This window comes from Sander vitreus, chromosome 21 (genome assembly GCF_031162955.1).
Source record: "Sander vitreus isolate 19-12246 chromosome 21, sanVit1, whole genome shotgun sequence".
Lineage (NCBI taxonomy): Eukaryota > Metazoa > Chordata > Actinopteri > Perciformes > Percidae > Sander > Sander vitreus.
Genome location: NC_135875.1, coordinates 6,392,021 through 6,411,767, shown reverse-complemented (window position 1 = coordinate 6,411,767; position 19,747 = coordinate 6,392,021). Strand labels below are relative to the sequence as shown.

Here is a 19,747-nt window from a genome sequence, read left to right as displayed (position 1 = left end):
TGATGAAGAAAAGATGAAAGGAAGAATTGACAAAACAGTTGTATGCAAATGAGACCCCTGATATAATATGTGGTCATTAAACATACATTTTCTTTTCATTTCATACAGCTGTGAAAGGAAAAGTGGAAATGGAGGTGTAGGGAGGTAGAAATGTTCATAAGTGGCTCAGGCTTGGGCACTCTCATAATTTACGGCCATCAATTGAAAGCTTAAAATTGCATATTAAAATCATTACAAGCGCACATGTTTCTGGAGCAAATGGCAGAAAAATAGATAATCTGCATTTGTCAAATGGGAGGAGAAATCAAGAATTATTCAAGTATGAAAATCCACCAACATTCTTTTAGTAGTATAAGGTGCGTTTTGTCTGTAAATCAGAGACTAAAACGTAAATCTTTGAGTGTACATGGTCACAGGTGTATCTGGTACCTGAGATGCCAGCCTCCTCATGGCTTCTTCCTGACGTCGCCTCATCTCAGGGGTCCCGGGACAGCTGCCTCCTCCCAGGGTGCCATGCGTGGGCTGGGGCTGAGTGAGAGGGAGCCCCTCTCCATCTGGACACAAGACAACAACACAGTCAGGGACAGCTCTAACACGTGACACATTTATGCCATCTTTTCACACTGCCACTCTCAAAACAAATGATTAAGTGAGACTGTCCAACATTTTATAAAAAGTACTTCAATTCTACGGTGGAGTTCAAGAAAGAATTTTCCATCTTCACTGATAATTACAAAAAGGAAGCAAGGCGTCTTGGAAATCACGTGTAGAAATAAGTTGATGCCTACGTTTGGGTGAGGCCTGAGGGCTGTCGGAGGCAATCTGTCTCATGCGGGTGCCGTGGCAGCTGAGCGCCACCAGACGAGAGATAATCGCTGTCTTGCCAAAGCCGATGTTGCCTACTACCGCCACGCCGCGGTTGGTGCTGGCGTTGGGGCTGTTGAGGTGGGCATCGATCTCCTGGAAGAGCCACTCGCGGCCCGTAAAGACAGAGTCCATGGTGATGCTCGGCACCTCAAACAGCAGAGGTTTGAGGGCGATGTCTTGAGGCCGATAGGGTGCAAAACGCACTGGCGGATCATGAAAATGAAGAATAAAAGTTATAAAACACATTAATGTACTAAAATTAATGTTTTACAATCAAGAGTCTCCCCCTTTCCTGCAGTAATGCATCTAGAGACTGAAATAGGCTTAGTTACTGTGTGTAAAAAGCCCCTATACTAACATGCTATTAATACTCATGGGTGCATAGATACTGTATAGGATTAATATATATTAATAAATATGTATGCAAACACACTTATATATGCATAAACACGTAACAAGTATTACAAGTATATCTCATACATAAAAAACATTTGTTGAATTGATTCCATTGAATCCTCCACTGATTTAATCTTTTACACATCGACCTACAAGAAAATAAGTGTGTTTATGTAGATGTTAAGCTTACAAATATAAAGGATAAAAAATTGTATTCATGTACTTTAACTTTAAAGATTGACATCACTGAAAAAAGTTAATAACCTACTGGAAAGGGCTCCTAATCCTAGACTAAATATATACTGATGGGTCAATAATTCATTTGTGCTCCAGGGTTTAATCCTTTGAACATATATGGACGGGCTGGGTGGAAAATGTGCATGATAGCTTACATTTTGGAAATTAAAAATATTGACTATGATCTCACTATAAGCTTAAAATGAAGTAGGATTAATATATAGTAGTTTTTATAATGGTGAGAGCAAGAAGTTTTATCTTAAGAACTCAATGGGAAACTAAGTTTACAATCAAAAATCTGCAAAAAGTTGAGAGCGGCTTCTTTAACAGGCACTGACAACTTTTGATTTTACTCACTAGAGGGAGTTCTTGCAGAGGTTGGGCAGCTTTTCAGCAGAACATATGGACCATTAAAGACTAAAGATGGTTAAATGAATCTTGTACGGACTTCTGAAGCGGTGTGATAAATTCAGTGTAAAATTTAGTGTGCTGCTTCTGGGTGCCATCTCATGGGTCCCATCTTTTAAGACTGATTTGAGCTTTGAGAATAAAAACATGCTCCCTCCTATCTGGTGTGTCATTTATTCTAATGTTTTATCAGCATCTGGTAATTACGCCTGATTGAGAATGTGAGTTGTACGTGAATAATCCAAATGCTTTGCTGGCAAGGGTGTGTGTGCCACTTTATAAAGCACTTGTAAAGCACTAGCCAGCAAGCTTGGCGACTGTGAGCCAAAAGTGCCTGCCTGATCATGATGAAAATTAAAGTAACTTACGTGACTGCGATTGCCAGGCATGGGTGTTATTAGCGGAAGCTGAGACGAACAGCAAGCAAAAGACAGAGAGAGAAAGAAAGAGAGAGAGTGAAAGAGAGTAATGAGAGACAGTGAGGACAATGGGAACTGGCAGCAGTGTGTCAGAGCACAGGACAAGGTGTAGCTCAATGAAAAACAAAAAAAAGGAAGCAGCAATAGCATCAGAACATCATGATGTCAGGAATATGGGGAACCACCAGACCCGGGGTCGATTACTAATTGAAATCATTTTAATTGTACGTGCGTATTCCTCAGCTAGTCTGGAGGGAAGGTTGGGGAAGGTTCGCACTTTTGGGAGAATCTAAGTGGTTCCATTGCGCCGGGCAAGCTCAATCAATCCCCATAAAAATAATTGAATCCAGTTCAAGCAGTAATTCGACCCCTCCAACCTCAGCTCCACAGACTACTGTGTGTGAATTACAGGTTGCTAAAGGTAGCATAACATAAAGTAATCAACCTCAGTATAAGAGAAATCCCAAATTTGGAGTGGTTACAGAAAGCCTCAGACAAACTGTAAAATTGGATTTACACCTCAGTTTTTCTTTCGGTTACTTTACTGAGGTTCAATTTGACCAGCGTGCAGTGAGAAAAAAGCTGCTGGACAGATGACAGCCAGTGCAGTAGTTCTTTTTACACTCTGCAGTACACAAGCAATACGCACACTGTAAGTCAGAGCTGTAGGAAATATGTATCATACATTTGACTGGTCAGATAAGATGGTGAGAGCGTGCAGAATTTGTGTGTGTCGGCAGATATTTCTATACTGTGTGCAGGTACAGTACTGCAAAATACATCAGCGGGCAGGGAGGGAGTGAGTGTTGCATTAGAGCTGTATGTCTTCTGTAAATGACTCCAGTGTGCTGATTAGGAGCATGGCTACATAACATAATGAGCTGATATTGCGCTTAATGTATTTTTTTTTTTTACCATACAGCACTCCAAAGTGTAAGGAATGCTAATTATAATCGCAAAGTAAGAAAAAGAAATGCAATGCTCATGCTGAGGATATTCTTACTTATGCAGTCAGCAATAAGTATAAACAGATATACCTGGAACTGGAACTGGGTGAAAAGCTGTCCTCGTTTTATACTGAGTGCATGGCCAGCACTGCATTTTACTGCACTAAGCTCTGTGCCAGCTACAGCCCAATGTAATAAAAGACATTTCATCCATATTCCCCCGGTCAAATTATTTTAGTGCTAACTCAAAGAACACACACACACATAAACATACACAGTCAGAGAGACACAAAGAGGCAGAATGCAGACTACTCTATTCTGTTTATAATTCACAAACTGATGTAATATTCTTCCAGTTGGGTGTCATGCTGTGAAAGAATAGACCTGATGCAACACTGGTGATGGTAAATGCAAAATGCTGCATTTACAATACCATACCACTGAAGTAAAAGGCTAAAAACTTACAGCTACTCTGTTTTAAGTGGTGCTAATCCAGTTATCACGGGGGGGGGGGAACGGACGTTTGCCAAACGTGCGTGTAAAGCTCTTTCCGTCCTTGTGGAATTACTAAAACACACCCTTGCACTATCGGGCACCATACTCCAAATGGCAGGAATGATTACACCACTTTGTGCGCGCTAAGTCGTGCAGCCACCACTGCTCCACTGTGTCAAGTATTCCAGGAAAACATGGCAGCCATGTTGTGAACGGGGGCTGAGGGAGTTGTTTCCAGGACGGTGGAAGCAAATGTGTGTGCGTGAGGGATAGATGGATGGAAGGCAGTTGCTCATAATCCGGGCCATAACACTCCCCCTCAGCCGACATTAAGCAAGGTATCACTCCAACCCCCCCCCTCCCCTCCACCACCACCACCACCTCTCCATGGCCAGACGGAGCGAGAGTCTCAGACGTTTTAATTATTCACCAGGTGAGGATGACTCACGGTGGCTGAACAGCCTTGCGAAGGAGGGAGAAGAGGAGGAGGAGGAGGAGGAGGAGGAGAAGCAGAGGAGGAGAGGGTGGGAGATGGAGGAGGAGAGGAGAGTTGGCACAGAGGTGGAGGAAGAGAGGAAGTGATGGGGAGGAGGAAGAGAAGCAGTTTAGATGATCTGTCTGCTCGTTGTGGAGGGTCTGGGTAATGTGGTGAAGGGTTCTCTCAGGTCACGTTTTCTTATGGCTGATGTGGGAGTTAGAGGATGAGTTAGATTGCTGTCTGGTTTTTCAGACATACAGTTAGAATTCCAGTCAGCAGTGGATAGAGAGCTACAGCTAGGATATGTTACACAAACAGGATTTTAGATAAGATTCTTTTCTTTTTTTTTAAACAGAAATTATGTAATATGCACAGTAGGCTTAGAGCAACATCATAAACCTGGATGTGCTTATGGATAATGTATTTCTTCAGGAAATGTGTTCTGATCTTCCTTATGGCTGCAAACTGTCATTTAACACGTACTGTTTCCTTGCTGGTTCACTATATACTGACTTGCAGCCAAGCTACAAGGACAGATGATGTCAATATGTTATACAAGATGTAAAGCCCTCAAAATAACCTCAAGACAGACATACATATCACATCTTATTTATCAGATTAAAGAGAACAGATTAAGGCAGTGGTGTCAAACAATAGGAATAACAGTAGATAGAGGCTATAGATAATCATCTGAAACTCATCAGTTGTGTTTCAGATTGTTGTTCATGCGGTGTCATCAAATCTAGACTAGTTGTCCAACCCGCTTGACTAGCGATAGGGAAGTCTGTTTGCTGTAAATAAATGTTCATTATAAACAGTAAGATGTAAAATAAATGTTTTGAAAAAACAATTTTTAAAAGAGGCTCAGTTTACAACAGGTGGGCACTGTAGTTTTCCACAAACATTACTCAAACATGATTAAATTGCGCATCTGTTGGGGACTATTTTGTGTGGCGAGTATTTTCGGCAACAGGATGTTGTATGTGGGATTGACTTAAAATAAACTACTATACAATGGACCAGGTTCATCGACCTCTTTGGCACAGAGGAATCATCTATATAAAGCTTTGGATATACAGACAATGTTAGTTAGTAGATCAATTCACTTTTGTTTTTGGTATTTTCATTTGACAATAAGTAAAATATCACCAGCTTTATCCTTGAAATGTCTAATCAATTACAGTGCTAGCCAGAATTTCTATTTAAGTTGCATCCTCAGCGAGACACCCTCTGCAGTTAAAAATATTTGTATCAACCAAAAGCTCCAACCATTAGCGAACACAAGCCTGTTTTGTGTATGCCATCAGAGGTAGAAAGACAGCGAGGCACGGAGGGGGGGGACAGAGAGCGTCAAAGACAAAGAGAGAGAACGTAAAGATAAACGAGGGAGAGAATGTGTGCAGTTTACAGTTATGTGAGTGAGTTTGCGGTGAATAGATAAGGTGGGTGGTAAATCTTAGAGGTAGGCAGGCAAGAGCACAAGAAGGTCCATTACAGTCTGAATCACTCATCAAAACAGCAGCATAGCTCGGGCCCTGATGGCCGGCATCAAAAGAAGCTTCGGCAACAAAAAATAAATAAAAATAAGAGAGCTGCATCTGTCAGCTGGTTACCACCTCACAATCAGCACTCTTCTTCTCCTCTAGTTCTTCCGTAACTGTATCCAGCAGTCTCTAAAGCAAAACAACCAACAAGCTTCTCAGTGATGCACAGTATGTTGAAATATTTGTGCTTTCTGTGGCATTAGGCTACTAATAATGGAATGCAGGAGGAAAGCTCAGCAGTACGAAATGGAAAGGGTTCAGCCTCCAGAGAGCACGAATGTGCTCCAAAGTACTCCAATTCCACAGTTAGATATTTATGAACAAGTTTTGATTTTGGTGGCATCAGTAGAAAAAATGTCAGGGGAGGTGTCGTCATCATAAATCATTCTGTGGGGACCCTGAATATTCAATCTCGACACTAGATATCTTGTTCTAGACTAAAGTGTCAGACAGGCATCGCACCTTTAAGCCTTGCCACAAATACATTAATGAATCTGACAGCTTTTGATGCAAACACACAACCAATCAAGTAGCCAACTAATCCTTCATTCAGTGATTCCCTACCTGGAAGTCTATTACCTTAAATGTCAGAAATAAAGGCATTTGGAATTTGTCCTCATATGATCTGCAGGAACAACCCTGTTCTTCAAGTCGTTTGGCTCCACGTCGCAGTGCACTAAGGGAGGCTCTGACACTGATCCGAGGAGGCAGAACGCATGTTAGGACGCAGTTGTTTGACTTATAAACACACTTGGCTGCCCTTAGAGGAGGAAGGTTGAAACAAGCGGCTCTGGCAGTAACAGTGATGCTTTGAGAGGAATTAGCTCTTCCCTTTCCTCGTCTTTTATCTCTTTTTCTGTGTCCATTTCTTTATCTCTCTCCCTACCTTTCTCTTTCTTTCCAACACTCTTTCACTCTGCATTTGTCTGCAGCTAGCTTCCCTCGGGCAGGGGAATCACATTGCAGCTCAGCCGAGCGCACTCTCAACAAAGTGGGGTCTTAACAGGTGGTTAAAACACACGGGGATGCATATTTGTGTTTGCTTGGATGGCAGAGGGCTGGCATTACGGTGCTCATTACTGGCTAAGTGACTGAGGAAGAAGGCGAGGGGACACCTGATGTAGTGACACAAGGCCATTTGGTGAGGAGGCTAAGGACATTTGCTCGATCACGGAGGCGCTTGCTGTGTGCTAGACTTTAACAGTGTGCAGTGGAGCGCACACTGACTATGAATGTTGAACACTGAGACACATTTTAGCTTTGTGTTGACACAACCTGACAAAATGCTCTTTGTGCACTCCCCCCTAGTCTCTCTCACTTCTCTTGTCTCAGAGACAGAGACACACACACACACACACACACACACACACACACACACACACACGACCACCAACAGCTCAGCAGCATCACTGGTCTGATATGGGAGCATAGCTATACAGACATTTGCACCTGAAACGCAAACTGCAAATCAACCGTCACTGACTTTCATTTGACTTTAAAAAATAACTTGTTCGTCATGCATCTTGGTCTTGCGATGCTCATCTGCTTTGAGTTTGTTGTTCATGGATGAAAAACACAATAGTGTCCCATTGTTTGCTTCTGCACTGTGTCTGATGTGAAGCAAATGGCTAATCGCAACCCAACCGGAAACAAAATTGAAAAGTAAATGATGGATGAATGCTTTGACTTTGAGCTTTTAGCCTGGGAAATGTCTGCACATATGGTCATACTGCAGTTTCTATGTCCACAGCCAGCTTTGGCATCTGCTTTTACAGATGCCAAACATCTCCTTGTTTGCAGCAAATTTATTTTCTGTGTATTTAAATTTGTAAAACATGCTCTGGGGGTGTCATAAGAACAGCTTTCATGTAGACATGAGGAGTAAGGAAGCTCTGTGTTTGTGCTCTCTTGCTCACCTCTCAGGTCCTGCCCGGAGCGACCCGGCCCGCAGGTGGTGCTCTGTCTGGGCATGCGCAGCGAGGTGCGTAATGGAGTGTGTCTCTGCTCATCCAAGTATGCCAGATCCTCCAGGTGGGCTGAACTAGTAGCTGTTGTTGTGTGTGTGATAGAAAGAGTGGGATATGTCAGAGAAAGAGAAGGAAAAAATATACTATTGTCAGCATGTTTATTGTACATTGGCACATACTGTAAACAAACACACCACACACACACACACACACACACACACACACACACACACACACACACACACACACACACACAAAAGAAGGTGGCACTGCTACGGTTCATGCCAGTGTCTTGAGGCAGTTGTCAGGCTCCCACACTCATACTTGCTTACTCATACAGGAAAGAGCAAGCCAGCCCTACATGGTTCTGTCCTAAACTCCCTCCTCTCAGTGTCTGTCACGCAGCACTGAGGCAGATGCCATCCGGCCCCTCTCAGGATTAATTAGCTCAGCAGACAAATGTCTTATTCATGGAGTGAGCGCTGTCTGATGCTGGCTGCTGATTGTTCACACCATGCTGCGTCTTCAGGGTCAACACTCGGAACGAATGAATGTTAAATGAGATTATACGCCGCCAGTTTGAGAAAGCAACGGACTTCATTCTCCGTCACACCTGAACCCCAGTTTGAGGTAAGTGAAGTGAATGACAAGAAACTGAACAACAAAATCCAGAAGAGATTAAGGGACTAAGGTTGATGGATGCCAGAAAGAGGAGACACCGTCAGAGTAGTTTGTTTGTCCCTTGAAATTAAGCCAACAAGTGCTTTGACGGGAAATGTGGGTAGAATTAACTCTACTAATGCAGAGATAATGGAAAAGATGGTGATAGAGAACAGGATATTAGAGACAAACCAAACTAGTAGTTTGGGCCTTAAAAATAAATCTGAGTAACAATTTTCTGGTAACCTTTGAGCCTGTTTTTCTTCAATTTTATTTAAGTAATTCCAGTTTTTTTCAACTTCGGTCTGATTTTCATAGCGTTTATATCAGTTATGAAAACACTGTACTTACTGAGGTCATTTCTACAAGGAACATCGCAACAACAAAGTTCAATGGGGCAAGAAAATGAGTGCACCCTGAAATGTTGGTAATAATCCCTCATAGCACAGGAAACCAGGAAGTTGGTCTGTAAACTGTGATGGGTATTTACAACGGACAGTTTGGATAATGATTTTACCATTTGCCATCGTTTTTTCTCTCCAAAATAAATTTGGCTGCTTGTGTTTCTTGCCCCATCTGATTGATTTTCCCAGAGATTAGTAATTAACTTGGTGAGTACAATGTTATGACTGAACTGATGGACAAAGCTACAAAAATAAGATCCGAGTTATAATAAACCAAATTTATCCTCAGTTTTTCTCTGACACTATACCTGAAATACTCTGAGGTCCTGAGATCCCAAGTCAAATTCAAGAAGTTGGGGGGGGGGGGAATGTGTGAATTGCAATGCTTCTTCTCAATCATATCTTCTGTTTCTCCCTCCAGTCACTCCAAAAGGTAAGGCACAGCAATCCCTCCAAGTGGCACCACCTCTCACTGGTGTAAAACTCACCAGCACCTCAACACTGAGCCTGTCCTGTCCTGTCCTGTCCTGTCCTTGGTTTAAAGAGCGGTTTCTGTGCCGCTGGAGTTAAGCTCAGAGTACTGAGCATGTGTATGGCTGTGTGTGTGAACCTAAAAATGAGCATGGCTTTCCCAAAATGGAGGGAAAATGGCAGCTGAGAATGCTGGAGGCTTGGCCCTGATGGGAATGTGGCTGCTGGTCTTTCAACTGGACTAAAAGCGGAAACAGTGGAGCCATTAATCTGCTAAACTAAGGAAGAATTACTCAGGGCTACAGGGGTGAAAAGGCTATGTCCCCCCCCCCTTTCAACTGTGTTTGAATGTAAGGAATCAAATCGGTGTATTCATCACCTCTATCTGCAATGCAGCAGGGGATCACATTCACAGTCCCTGTGCCAATGCGCTACGACTGCATACATAGTGAAAAGAAATAGAGGAAAGGAAAAACAGTATGGAAGAGGGAGAGTAAGCAAAAGAAAGTGAGAAAAAGTCTAAGTGCAGCAGAGAGCTCTTTGGGCAATGGCAGACACATCAGACACTTCCTTTTCAAAGAGTGACTGATAGCATAAACACGTACACACGTACACGTACACACACACACACACACACAAAAGCTGGGCTGCCGTCTAGAGCCAGCCACAGTATCAGCCTGGGAGACGACTAGTCATCTCAGATATGAGGTGGCTGCTGGTGCTCTAAACGCCTCACCATTCTCCTATGCCCAAGTGATGCTTAGACACGATAAATAATGGAGGTTCTGGTACTTAAACAATAATATTTCCGGGTATTACACAGAGTATATAAGCAGAGGTGGGATAATCAGGAAAAAAAGGAAATCAATGACACTTGTCCGCCCCCAAATTGAAAAATGTTATCTCTCGGCTGAGCTATTATCTTAATTTAGTGAATTTAGAGACTATAGAGTTCACAGAATGTCTAGTGTCTTTTATTCCTCTTTAGTCTTTGTATGAGTCGGGATCCAACAATCCCCAGGAAATTATGTAAGCTGGTGCGTATACCGGTAGATTCTCCAACATGGCATTTTCAAGGAGTCAGTTAATCCACATTGCATTGAAAACAAAACACTTCCCTTTTTGTTGTTTGGTGTGAAGAGATTTTGAGATTTGTCCCTTCACATCAATACTATGGAGGTGACCTGGAACAACTCTGTGAAAAATCTTTGACGTTCTCTGAGGACACTACACCCCCGAACTGTTAGGCGACGTCACATTAACCCCACAGCCCGACATATAAATAGAACAGTTAATAGGTGTTCGAGGGTGTGTGTCAGGATCCAAATGCATTTTTTGACTTTTGCATTTTGTGTTCAAGCTCTTTTTAACTTTGCAGGGAGGGTCTAGCAAAAGATGCTACATAGTTGCGTTATGGGAAATGCAGGATCTAGCATTTTGGAGCTTGATCCATATTAGGGACTACAAGTCAGAATGTCTCTGCTGCATCAGTATTAATTATTCTTTTGTTATTTTACCTTTATTTAACCAGGAAAAGACTTTTTCAAGAGTGTCCTGGGTCACAACTAGGTACTAAGTACAATATGGAATAACTGTAGTACCTCGTTAAAGCTGGGGCAGACAGTTTGTTTGTGTCATAGAGAAGAAAAAACAACATAATAACCTTTTAACATATTGTAATTAATATATAAATCAAGTCAATAAACAAAATCAATAAACAATCAAGTGGCCTGAAACCAGATATTTCTTAACTGCCTCATGGCTCTGTTTTCAGGCTTTAGAAAATCTAGGCCGGGAGACTTTGGCCAATCACAGGTCATTTCAGAGAGAGGCTGTTCCTATTTGCTGTTCTACAAATGCAGATGCACGTCTTATTCGGATGGTGAAAGCCTGATTCAATGGCGGAAAATCCTGCCGAAAAACTCGCTATTCCAGCATCGGCAACAACTGCCGACACTGCAACACATAAAAAAAGGAAGACAGACTTCTCAAAAAGAGTCTAAAAGAAAGTCCGACAATAAACGCCATAAAATGTGTCAACATCGGCAAAGCGTTTCAAAGATGGAAAGGAAATGTTGCTAACTGTTTAGCATTCTGCAAACCGTAGCCAAAGGCTCACGGCTGCGGCTAATTCAAGTTTATGTTTCTGTAGCGAGCTAGGGCCTCAAATCCCAGCATGTCATCTCAAAGGGCTTTACAGAGAAAACAGGATGGTAATTCTAACAAAGTTGGCGCTATATTAAGGCATCGGGATCACAATCACGATGGACAGGTTACTGTATTAAGGGAGGGGTGGAGGGCAGAGAGGGGAGACCTGCAGGAGGAGGGCTGTATTTTCTTTTTTTTTTTTTCAGAAAACTGCTTAGCCCACATTTAATTGCCATTTTTAGGGATATAATTAATGAGGAATTAGTCATGACATCTACTTTGCTCCTCTCAAACAAGCACCAGAAAAAAAGGAACACTCTGTCTTGGTTACTTTACCTTCCTCCATATCCATCCTAAGCTCACCAACGCACTGCCTTCATTAGGTAATAGAGTAGCACCCTCCCTTCTCGTTCTCCTCCCCAGTCGCCTTCTGCTCGCACTCCGTTATCTCTCTCCCTCTCCCTCTCTCTATCTCAACACATCAAAGCGAGTCTCTCTCTGTCACTCTGGGGGATAGAAACGGTTAATGCCTGGGGCTTTGATGTTCCACTGCTGTGTGAGCCCAGCCAATCCTCAGCCTGTGCTCGCCTCCCATCCCTACATCAGCTAATAATTCTTTGTGGAGGAGAGAGTGAGAGGGAGAGAGATTATGAAACTCTACTTTCACTCCTCTTCCACATGTATCCATCTCCCTCTCCTCTGTACAGAATCCCTGCTCCTGACAAATACAAATGCCTTCAGAAACATCATCATGTCTTTTTTCTCCCTGCCTCTCTTGCTCTTATTTTTTATTTTTTTTTCATCATCTGCAGCTTATAATATGTCTTTAAAGCGGTCTCCAGACTCCTTTGAAGGTCTGGGTATTGAGGGGCAGAGATGAGATCGTGGGTGTCAACCCGGCAGAGTCGCTGCGCATCCAGACAGCAGTGTCAAACAGCAGAACATGACCAGAATAAAGAGAGGGTCATAGCTGCAGCGAAGGGCCTTGTCAGGAATATTACAGTGTTTAAGTGAAATATACGTGCGTGTCTACACAGTATGTGCACACATACTTTTTTTTGCCAGTGGGAGTGGGTGAAGTGCATAATAGAGCTCATCGTCTGTAACAGCCTCTCTCACGACGAGAACAATAATACAATCAGGTCCTTTTGGACTGCCTCGGTGTTATGAAACCGACATGTTTTCCTGATATATTTACTGTTACTTTTAGGAGCCTTTTCGAGGCCTACAATAAGAAACACACATCAAGGAGACCTCTGTCAGCAACACAAATGCCTGTATCCCTATGTGATATTCTTGCAGCCGCAGTATGTTCTCCTGCTGAAGCTGTTTTCCCAGACTTTATTATTCTGCTCTGTGGTTTCGATCCACACCAGAGGCTTGTGAGAATTTAACAAAATACCCCCGCGGATTTGCAGCTACCCCAAATTTTTAACACAACACCCTTGAAATCTGAGAACAAGAGTTGTTTCCTTCCTAGATAATTAAACAATGTTGTAAAAAAAAAAAAAAAAAAGGAGGTCAAATTGAATCAAATCAAACCACAATTGAGCTCCAGGCGCAGATTTGAGGACGTTTAGGCTGATTCTATCGCAGATTTGAAGGAGAAAATGTGGTCAGGAGCTTTGTTCACAGAATACCTGGTTATATGCGCAGTTTACAGAACATATCTTCCCCTCCTGAACCGATGGCTGACATCCCAAAAATTTACAAAACTATGTGATATTTATGGGTGAAATCTGAATGAGTTACATCCCTTCTAATAGCCATGGAAGGAAAGGTGAAGGATTTTTGAAGTAGTGAAAAGAATATGGAATATGTTTTTTTCTTTTTTACAGCCGAGTTGGAGGAGAATCGAGCTAAAATTTGGCAAGAAAAACAAAGGTCTACAGATTTAATGTCATACAGATCCCCCTGCAAAAGCCACCACGAGGTTGGACTTTAAAACATTAATATCCTAGTTCACAGGGTTCACACAAAAACAAACGTTAAAGAATTCAAAGTCAAGGATCACAGTTCATCTTGGGAGGAAACAAGGAAGGAAAAAAAAACTGGACAGGAGTGCAGAGGGAGCACTAAAGGAGTCAGAACCAGCAGTTCTATCCAATTTTGCCAGAAAAAGTACTTTAGCAGATTTGGTATACTGCATGCCCATGCACTTGTAAATAACCTTATTTCTGGCTCCTCAGACAAACTGTGGCCTCCTTTTCTACTTTCATAGGAGAGGGAGGGAAAGAGGAAGGGACTCACCAGCCACAGAGTTAGGGCGGGGCATGAGGTACAGAGGGATGGAGTGGGCAGAGTGGGAGGACATGCTCTCCAGGTTGCGCTCAGGGATTTTGTTGAGGCTGTAGGTGGAGGCGGTCATGTTTTCATCCACCCTGTACAGGAACGAGTCCATGCCTGATTTCTGGGACTGCCACAGTTTCAGGTTTCCCCGGGAGCCCTCGCCGTATTTGCCGCCTCGCTCCATGTTTTCTGAGTAGCTGGTCAGTGTGGCTGCAACAGAACAAAACAACGTAGTCTTCAGTGCTGTTATGTTGCATATACTTTACAGCTACAAGTGGTTCACTGTGAGAAATGTGTGTCATACCCAGCCCGTCTGCTTCCACACTTATTTACATTACGTCATTTGACTCAATCTGTGGTATGTCTATGTAATGTTTTCCTCATCAAACTGCAGGTGATCACCACTGTTGCAAGGAAACAATGTTGCCACCTGTTCTGACATCAGTGCTTCACATAAATTAGTGTTTTACCTCTGTTTTCTTATTTAACAATGCAAGAATGCAACAGCTGATGTCAACATGACATGCACACCTGAAGGTGAAAAGTACCACAGTTTGACGGGAAGCTGACCACACCGTTTAGGTCGGGTACGGTTTTTAGTTTGGAAAAAGGATTCAGATTACATTCAGTGGAGAAGAAAGAGTCATTTTGGGTTATGGGAGCCAAGCTATAACCTCAGGCATCTTCACACTGACTGTCACAAGTTTTAACTGTCAGATATCCCAGACTTTGGAGCTACCTGTCTGAGCAGTTGTACTTTTTTTTTTTTATCCTTTGTTCTATAGACATGATGTTATTGGGTTTGTAGCTTTACTCAATCTGCTTTTTTACCACTTTTTTAAAAGATAAATTCATGTTCTTAATACAATACTGACATGCCCATATGTACATGTTATGTACTGTACAGGCCGCAAACAAATCCCTTCTTCAAGTGAAGAAGACAAATATTGAATAATGCCTGCCTTATCCTTTAAGGACTTTTAGTATTTTACATTTATACATGTTCCTTAAGACTGTTACTTGTGAATCTGTGTGCAGATCTCACCGATAATCCCGCTGTCCCTGCTCTCCAGGGTTGAGGTGGGACTGGTGACAGAACCGTAGGCACAGTCCCTGTTACCGGCCTGGCCAGGCATGGCAGGAGGGAGTGTGGAGCAGGGGCTTCCTGCAGGGGGTGAGGCAGTGCTGCTGGTCAGGGTGGAGCACGGGCTGATCCTCTGGTTCTGGCCCTTGCAAAGACACACAAGCTTTGTTTGGTTCCGATAACTCAATTAGTACACTCGAGTATAAAAGGCAAAGTATAATGTTTGAACTCTTAATATCTGAGTCAGATTCAGAGGAAAATGTCACTTCAATATTGCGGTATTCAAAAGCTCAGCCCCCCTTAAGTCAGTCCTTCAAATTATTTTTTTCTCCCAGGCATACAAATCATAATCATACCTTTCATAATACATAATCATTTGTACCATTTTCCTAAAATATAGGTTTGAAAGCTTCACAAATTAGACAAGCCTACACAGTTTAAACATACATACGTACAGTAAATTGACATAAACAAAACAACTAGAATTCTTTTCAATAATGTTAATAAATAAATATCACATAATAATAAATAGCACCTGTAACACTTAAAAATCACTTTACAAATGTACATTATGGCACAATTTCCTGTTTTTAACGGTAAATTGAGTATACACATCAGGGATGTGACCCACAAACATCTAAATGCAGGAAAACAGTAATTTCCCTTTTTTAGAAACAAAAGGGAGTGGCATTTCCAAAATCTGATTCTGCACAGTCCCGTGGCACATGTGACGTTGTCCAATGTAGTTCTAAACATGTTGTTGTGTGAAAATTTTTCACAAAGTTTTAACAATAACATAATTTTCAATACATACTTTGGATAAGGCTCAATAAAGTTTAGGATTTGTTGAAAATGATTTTGTCAAGAGGAGAACATACCTTACCCTCGCTGACAGACCTATTTCAGTGCATGTTTTTATATTTATTGCCAATAGCGACAATTACGTAAGTTAAATAAAGAAGAAGCTGAAACTGAAATCCCATGCATGCAGTGAACACATATTCTTTCCAGTCCTTGCATTGTTATTGTACCCCTGCAGTGACCCTTTTCTGCGTCGGCTCAGGTCGGAGACAAGAGACCACAGGGGACAAAAACACACTCTGCTGCATCTATTCTGCTGCTGTGAACACCCACAGATGCGCTCTCACACAAACACACAGGCGCACCTAAAAGACACATGCATGCTTCCTTCACCGATATGCAGAGGCGCACGATGCCAAGTGATTAAGTACGTGTCTCAGACAAGGAAACACATGGGGGTCTCTCCTTAACAGTGCTGCTGATGAGTTCAGGTCAACACTGGGGTAAACACAGTGAGGACAGGAGGGGTGAAGTGGTGCTCAAGGCTAAATCTAGTCTAGTTTAATCTGCAGGAAGAAGACTGAAGGGACACATTAAGCTAATACACACCCACACACCCACACGTATACAGGCTGGGGTAGGACTTTTCCTGGTAACGATTATTTTCATTATTGATTAATCTGTCAATTATCTGCTGACAGGCTCTGCAGGCTGTGGCTCAGAAGATAGATCAATTAATTGTAGGGTTGGTGGTCCTCTTGCCCATGTGGTAAAAGTGTCCTTGAGCAAAACACTGATTCCCAATTGCTCCCAATAGCCAAGACTGTGTGTGTGTGTGTGTGTGTGTGTGTGTGTGTGTGTGTGTGTGTGTGTGTGTGTGAATAAGGCTCAAAGTAAAGTGCTTTACCATTATTTTTTGTAATTAATGAATTGTCTTCATCTTGTTTATTTTGTCTGACCAAAAGTCCAAAACCCAGATGAAGTAAATTTGCTATAATATACTATACCATATATAATATGATATAATATAGTAATATACAACAGAGAAAATTGAGAAGGTGGAAGATATGAACACTTTACATCTTCGGTTGGTAAATGAAAAAACAACAGTCTACAGCCACGCTCACCGCTCTGTGAGCCAAATCCTAACATGCTCAAAATGACAATGCTAACATGCTGATGTTTAGCTAGTATCATTTTACAATGTCCACCAACTTACTTTAGCATGTTAGCATGCTCGACACAGGAATGTCATACGTTTTTCACATATTTGGTCATAAATCAAAGTATTGAACAAATTAAAAGGTTGACCTGATGAGGGCGCTAGATAAAAAAAAGTCAGAGGATCACCAATGTTTTTACAATTCGTTCTGAGGGGAACATGAAGGTCTAGACCAAACTGCATGACAATCCTTCCAACAAATTTCTCTTAAAACCAATAATGTCAACGTCATGGTGGCACTACTGTAGAGGAAAAGAACGAGGATCATTAAAGTTAATCAAATTCATCCTGTGGTGACCATGAATGTCTGTACAAACCTTTATGGAAATCCATTAAATAAAGAATTACAAAGATAATAATGTTCAGCTTTGATTGACGCTGTCAGAGATGTATTCATTTAACTATAGGTTTATCATTAAGGTCGTAGTTAGTGGTGGTATCGAATTGGACTGCATCATTTTGAGAGGCGTTTCTAATGTTTTTTCAGACACCTCTTTTTGTAACACCTCTCTGAAACAACAAAAACCGGCCATTATAAGGCTTGTAAAGGTAGGAATTGTGCCAGAGCTGTGCTATGGTCATAAGTGGTAGAATTATAAACTGTGACATCTGTAAACTGTCCATAACGGAAAATGGCCTCTAGCCTCTGCTAAGTGTGTGTGTGTGTGTATGTGTGTGTGTGTGCATTTGTGTGCGTGTGTGTGTGTGCGTGCGTGTGTGTGTGTGTGTGTGTGTGTGTGAGTGTGCGCACGCGCCTGATTGGGGCAATCTTTTGAGGCTCGCTGCTCTCGCCATGGACGGGACCGCTACAGTGTCATGTTTACAGGAGCTTGACCCCAAAGCAAACAAACACATAGCAACACTGCAGTGCTATCTGCTGGGCTAATGAACCTCGTCTTGTGCAGGCCTGACCTTAAACGTCGCACGAGGATTGGATTGAACTCTGAGCATCGCGTCTATTCAGGGAGCTTGAGCACTAGAGTATGAAAGGCAATTAACTGCTCTCTCTGCCAGTTAGGGTCACCTTGTTCCATCAGCGAGTGAGTGAGGTCTTGCTGCAAAGACACCAGCTATTGTAGGAATTCAACCATGTCAAATGGAAGATTTACAGAAAGAAGCAAAGCAAAACCAATGATTTTTAAAGCAGGTTGACATCTGACTGGCTTCATTGTTAATTAACTATAGTATAAAAAAAAGTTTAGCTTGGTTAAACTTGGTTATGAAACACTAAGACAGACTTTCAGCATCACTTGTGGGTTAGCAGCACCCTGCAAATATCCAGATTACATGTGTGAATCTACTGTATTACTGTATACTATATTACTGCAAATTACAAAATACAACAAAAGCCCACTCTCTTATCTGGTAATAGATGGTGTCTCGAGGCAATCTGTCATTTGTTGTTGGTTAATGAATCAAACAGACAAAGAAAAGTATTTGGGGCAGATATCTAAAATAATAAGTTCGTACTGTGTGCACGATGCAGCGGGGCGCTACTGTGAGTCACGTCTCTAAAAAGAGCCGCTTGAATAAACCTCTCTCAATTTATACACCCCCACTGCTACAGCAGCGCTCACATCAAGCACCGGCAGTCCATCAGTCTAATCGCTTATCCACACTGCTTTAGTGCAAACTCATACCTAGGCATGCTTTGAACGCTTCAGCAACAGGTTTGCCTCCCCACCCCCCCCTCTATTTCTCTCTCTCTCTCGCCACTGTTTTCTTTCCTCGGCTTGGAAAATTCAGCTGTCAAATCAGGTTTAGGTAGAGAAACCAGAGCATCTGCTGCAGAGCTCAGAGCAGGCCCCTTGTGCCAAGAGCTGTTTGTTACACAACTGCCAAATTCACAAATTGAAAGGTTACGGTGCAAATACCTTGAACCTGCTGCATGTCAACTCAAGAAACGTGCTTTCAATGAGCAAAGTTTAAAGTCCTCCAGGAAATTAATAATAAAAAGCATTTGTTATATACAAATCTAATTAGATGGGAAGATATCTGATGCTTGATGGAGAGGCACTGATACATTCTGAATCTGTGGTGTCTGAGGGCAATTTACAGAGAAGTCTTTTGATCTGGCTACCCTGACATCCGAAGATCTGTCAAAACCAAGTGTAAACACAGATATTATGAAGATAAATGTCAAAACAGATCGAATCAGACGACTTCGTGTCTGCTCAAGTTCCAAAGCGTGATCTCTCACAGACACAATGAAGACAATTAGATTAGAAAAAGCCATAACAATAGCAAAAAGGGTGATACAAACTCAACTAACGCATGTTTTTTGGCGCCAATTGTTTATCTTAAGTCTTACACAACCCCAGACAAGGTTTCCTTTATATTGACTCAAAGTGCGCATCGGGTGACATCATGGGATTTGAATGCAATGTAAAAAAAACAAACACTTTCTGTCACTCAGCCTGTAGGTTTTTGTCTACAAAAGTGAAGCTCCTTGAGAAAAGATAACAGAGTTGTAACTCCTTTTCAAAGAAATCCAGAACCAAAAAGAGTCTCAGTAACATCCTCAAAGTAGATTTGGTTGTGATAAAAACAAAAGTCCAGTTCATTAGTGAGACTATTACCTGTCTCGCCTCAGGTTCCTCCATGCTGTACTGGGTACCGGCTGGCCCCTCACTCACTTTGTCTCCCAGAAGGAAACCCAGGCGCGTCATCAATGTGTTGGCTGCCTCATCCACCGACGGAGGGGGGCCCAGCTCCTGGCTTGACTCTCCTGCAGAGGCAGAGAGACGTGAGGAGGTAGGAGGCGGATGGGGGGGCGGGAGTGAGGAAGACATTGCGGGGGAGAGAACGAGAGAGAGGAGAGCGTAAGAAAGAACAAATGTGTGTCAGTGGTGGGTAGGAACAGAAACAGCAGCTTGTTTTCAACCCCGCCCAAAAAAGAATCCTTTGAAG

The 19,747-nt window shown here is 42.3% G+C and overlaps 1 protein-coding gene across 9 annotated transcripts in view; it reads right to left on the bottom strand.

Moving 5' to 3' along the window:
- The window catches only part of tanc2b (tetratricopeptide repeat, ankyrin repeat and coiled-coil containing 2b), a 152,841-nt gene that overhangs the window by 26,307 nt on the left and 106,787 nt on the right, over window positions 1-19,747 (bottom strand). For 7 of the 9 annotated variants that reach the window (XM_078279331.1, XM_078279333.1, XM_078279335.1 and 4 more), the window contains 7 exons: window positions 19,417-19,565; window positions 14,776-14,959; window positions 13,692-13,940; window positions 7,708-7,839; window positions 2,277-2,315; window positions 789-1,070; window positions 430-554 (listed from right to left, as the gene is read on the bottom strand). In XM_078279331.1, coding sequence (XP_078135457.1) covers window positions 430-554; window positions 789-1,070; window positions 2,277-2,315; window positions 7,708-7,839; window positions 13,692-13,940; window positions 14,776-14,959; window positions 19,417-19,565 — 1,160 coding nt within the window. The remainder of the gene's footprint in view (window positions 1-429; window positions 555-788; window positions 1,071-2,276; window positions 2,316-7,707; window positions 7,840-13,691; window positions 13,941-14,775; window positions 14,960-19,416; window positions 19,566-19,747) is intronic. The other 2 variants (XM_078279332.1, XM_078279334.1) reach the window with 2 other exon arrangements.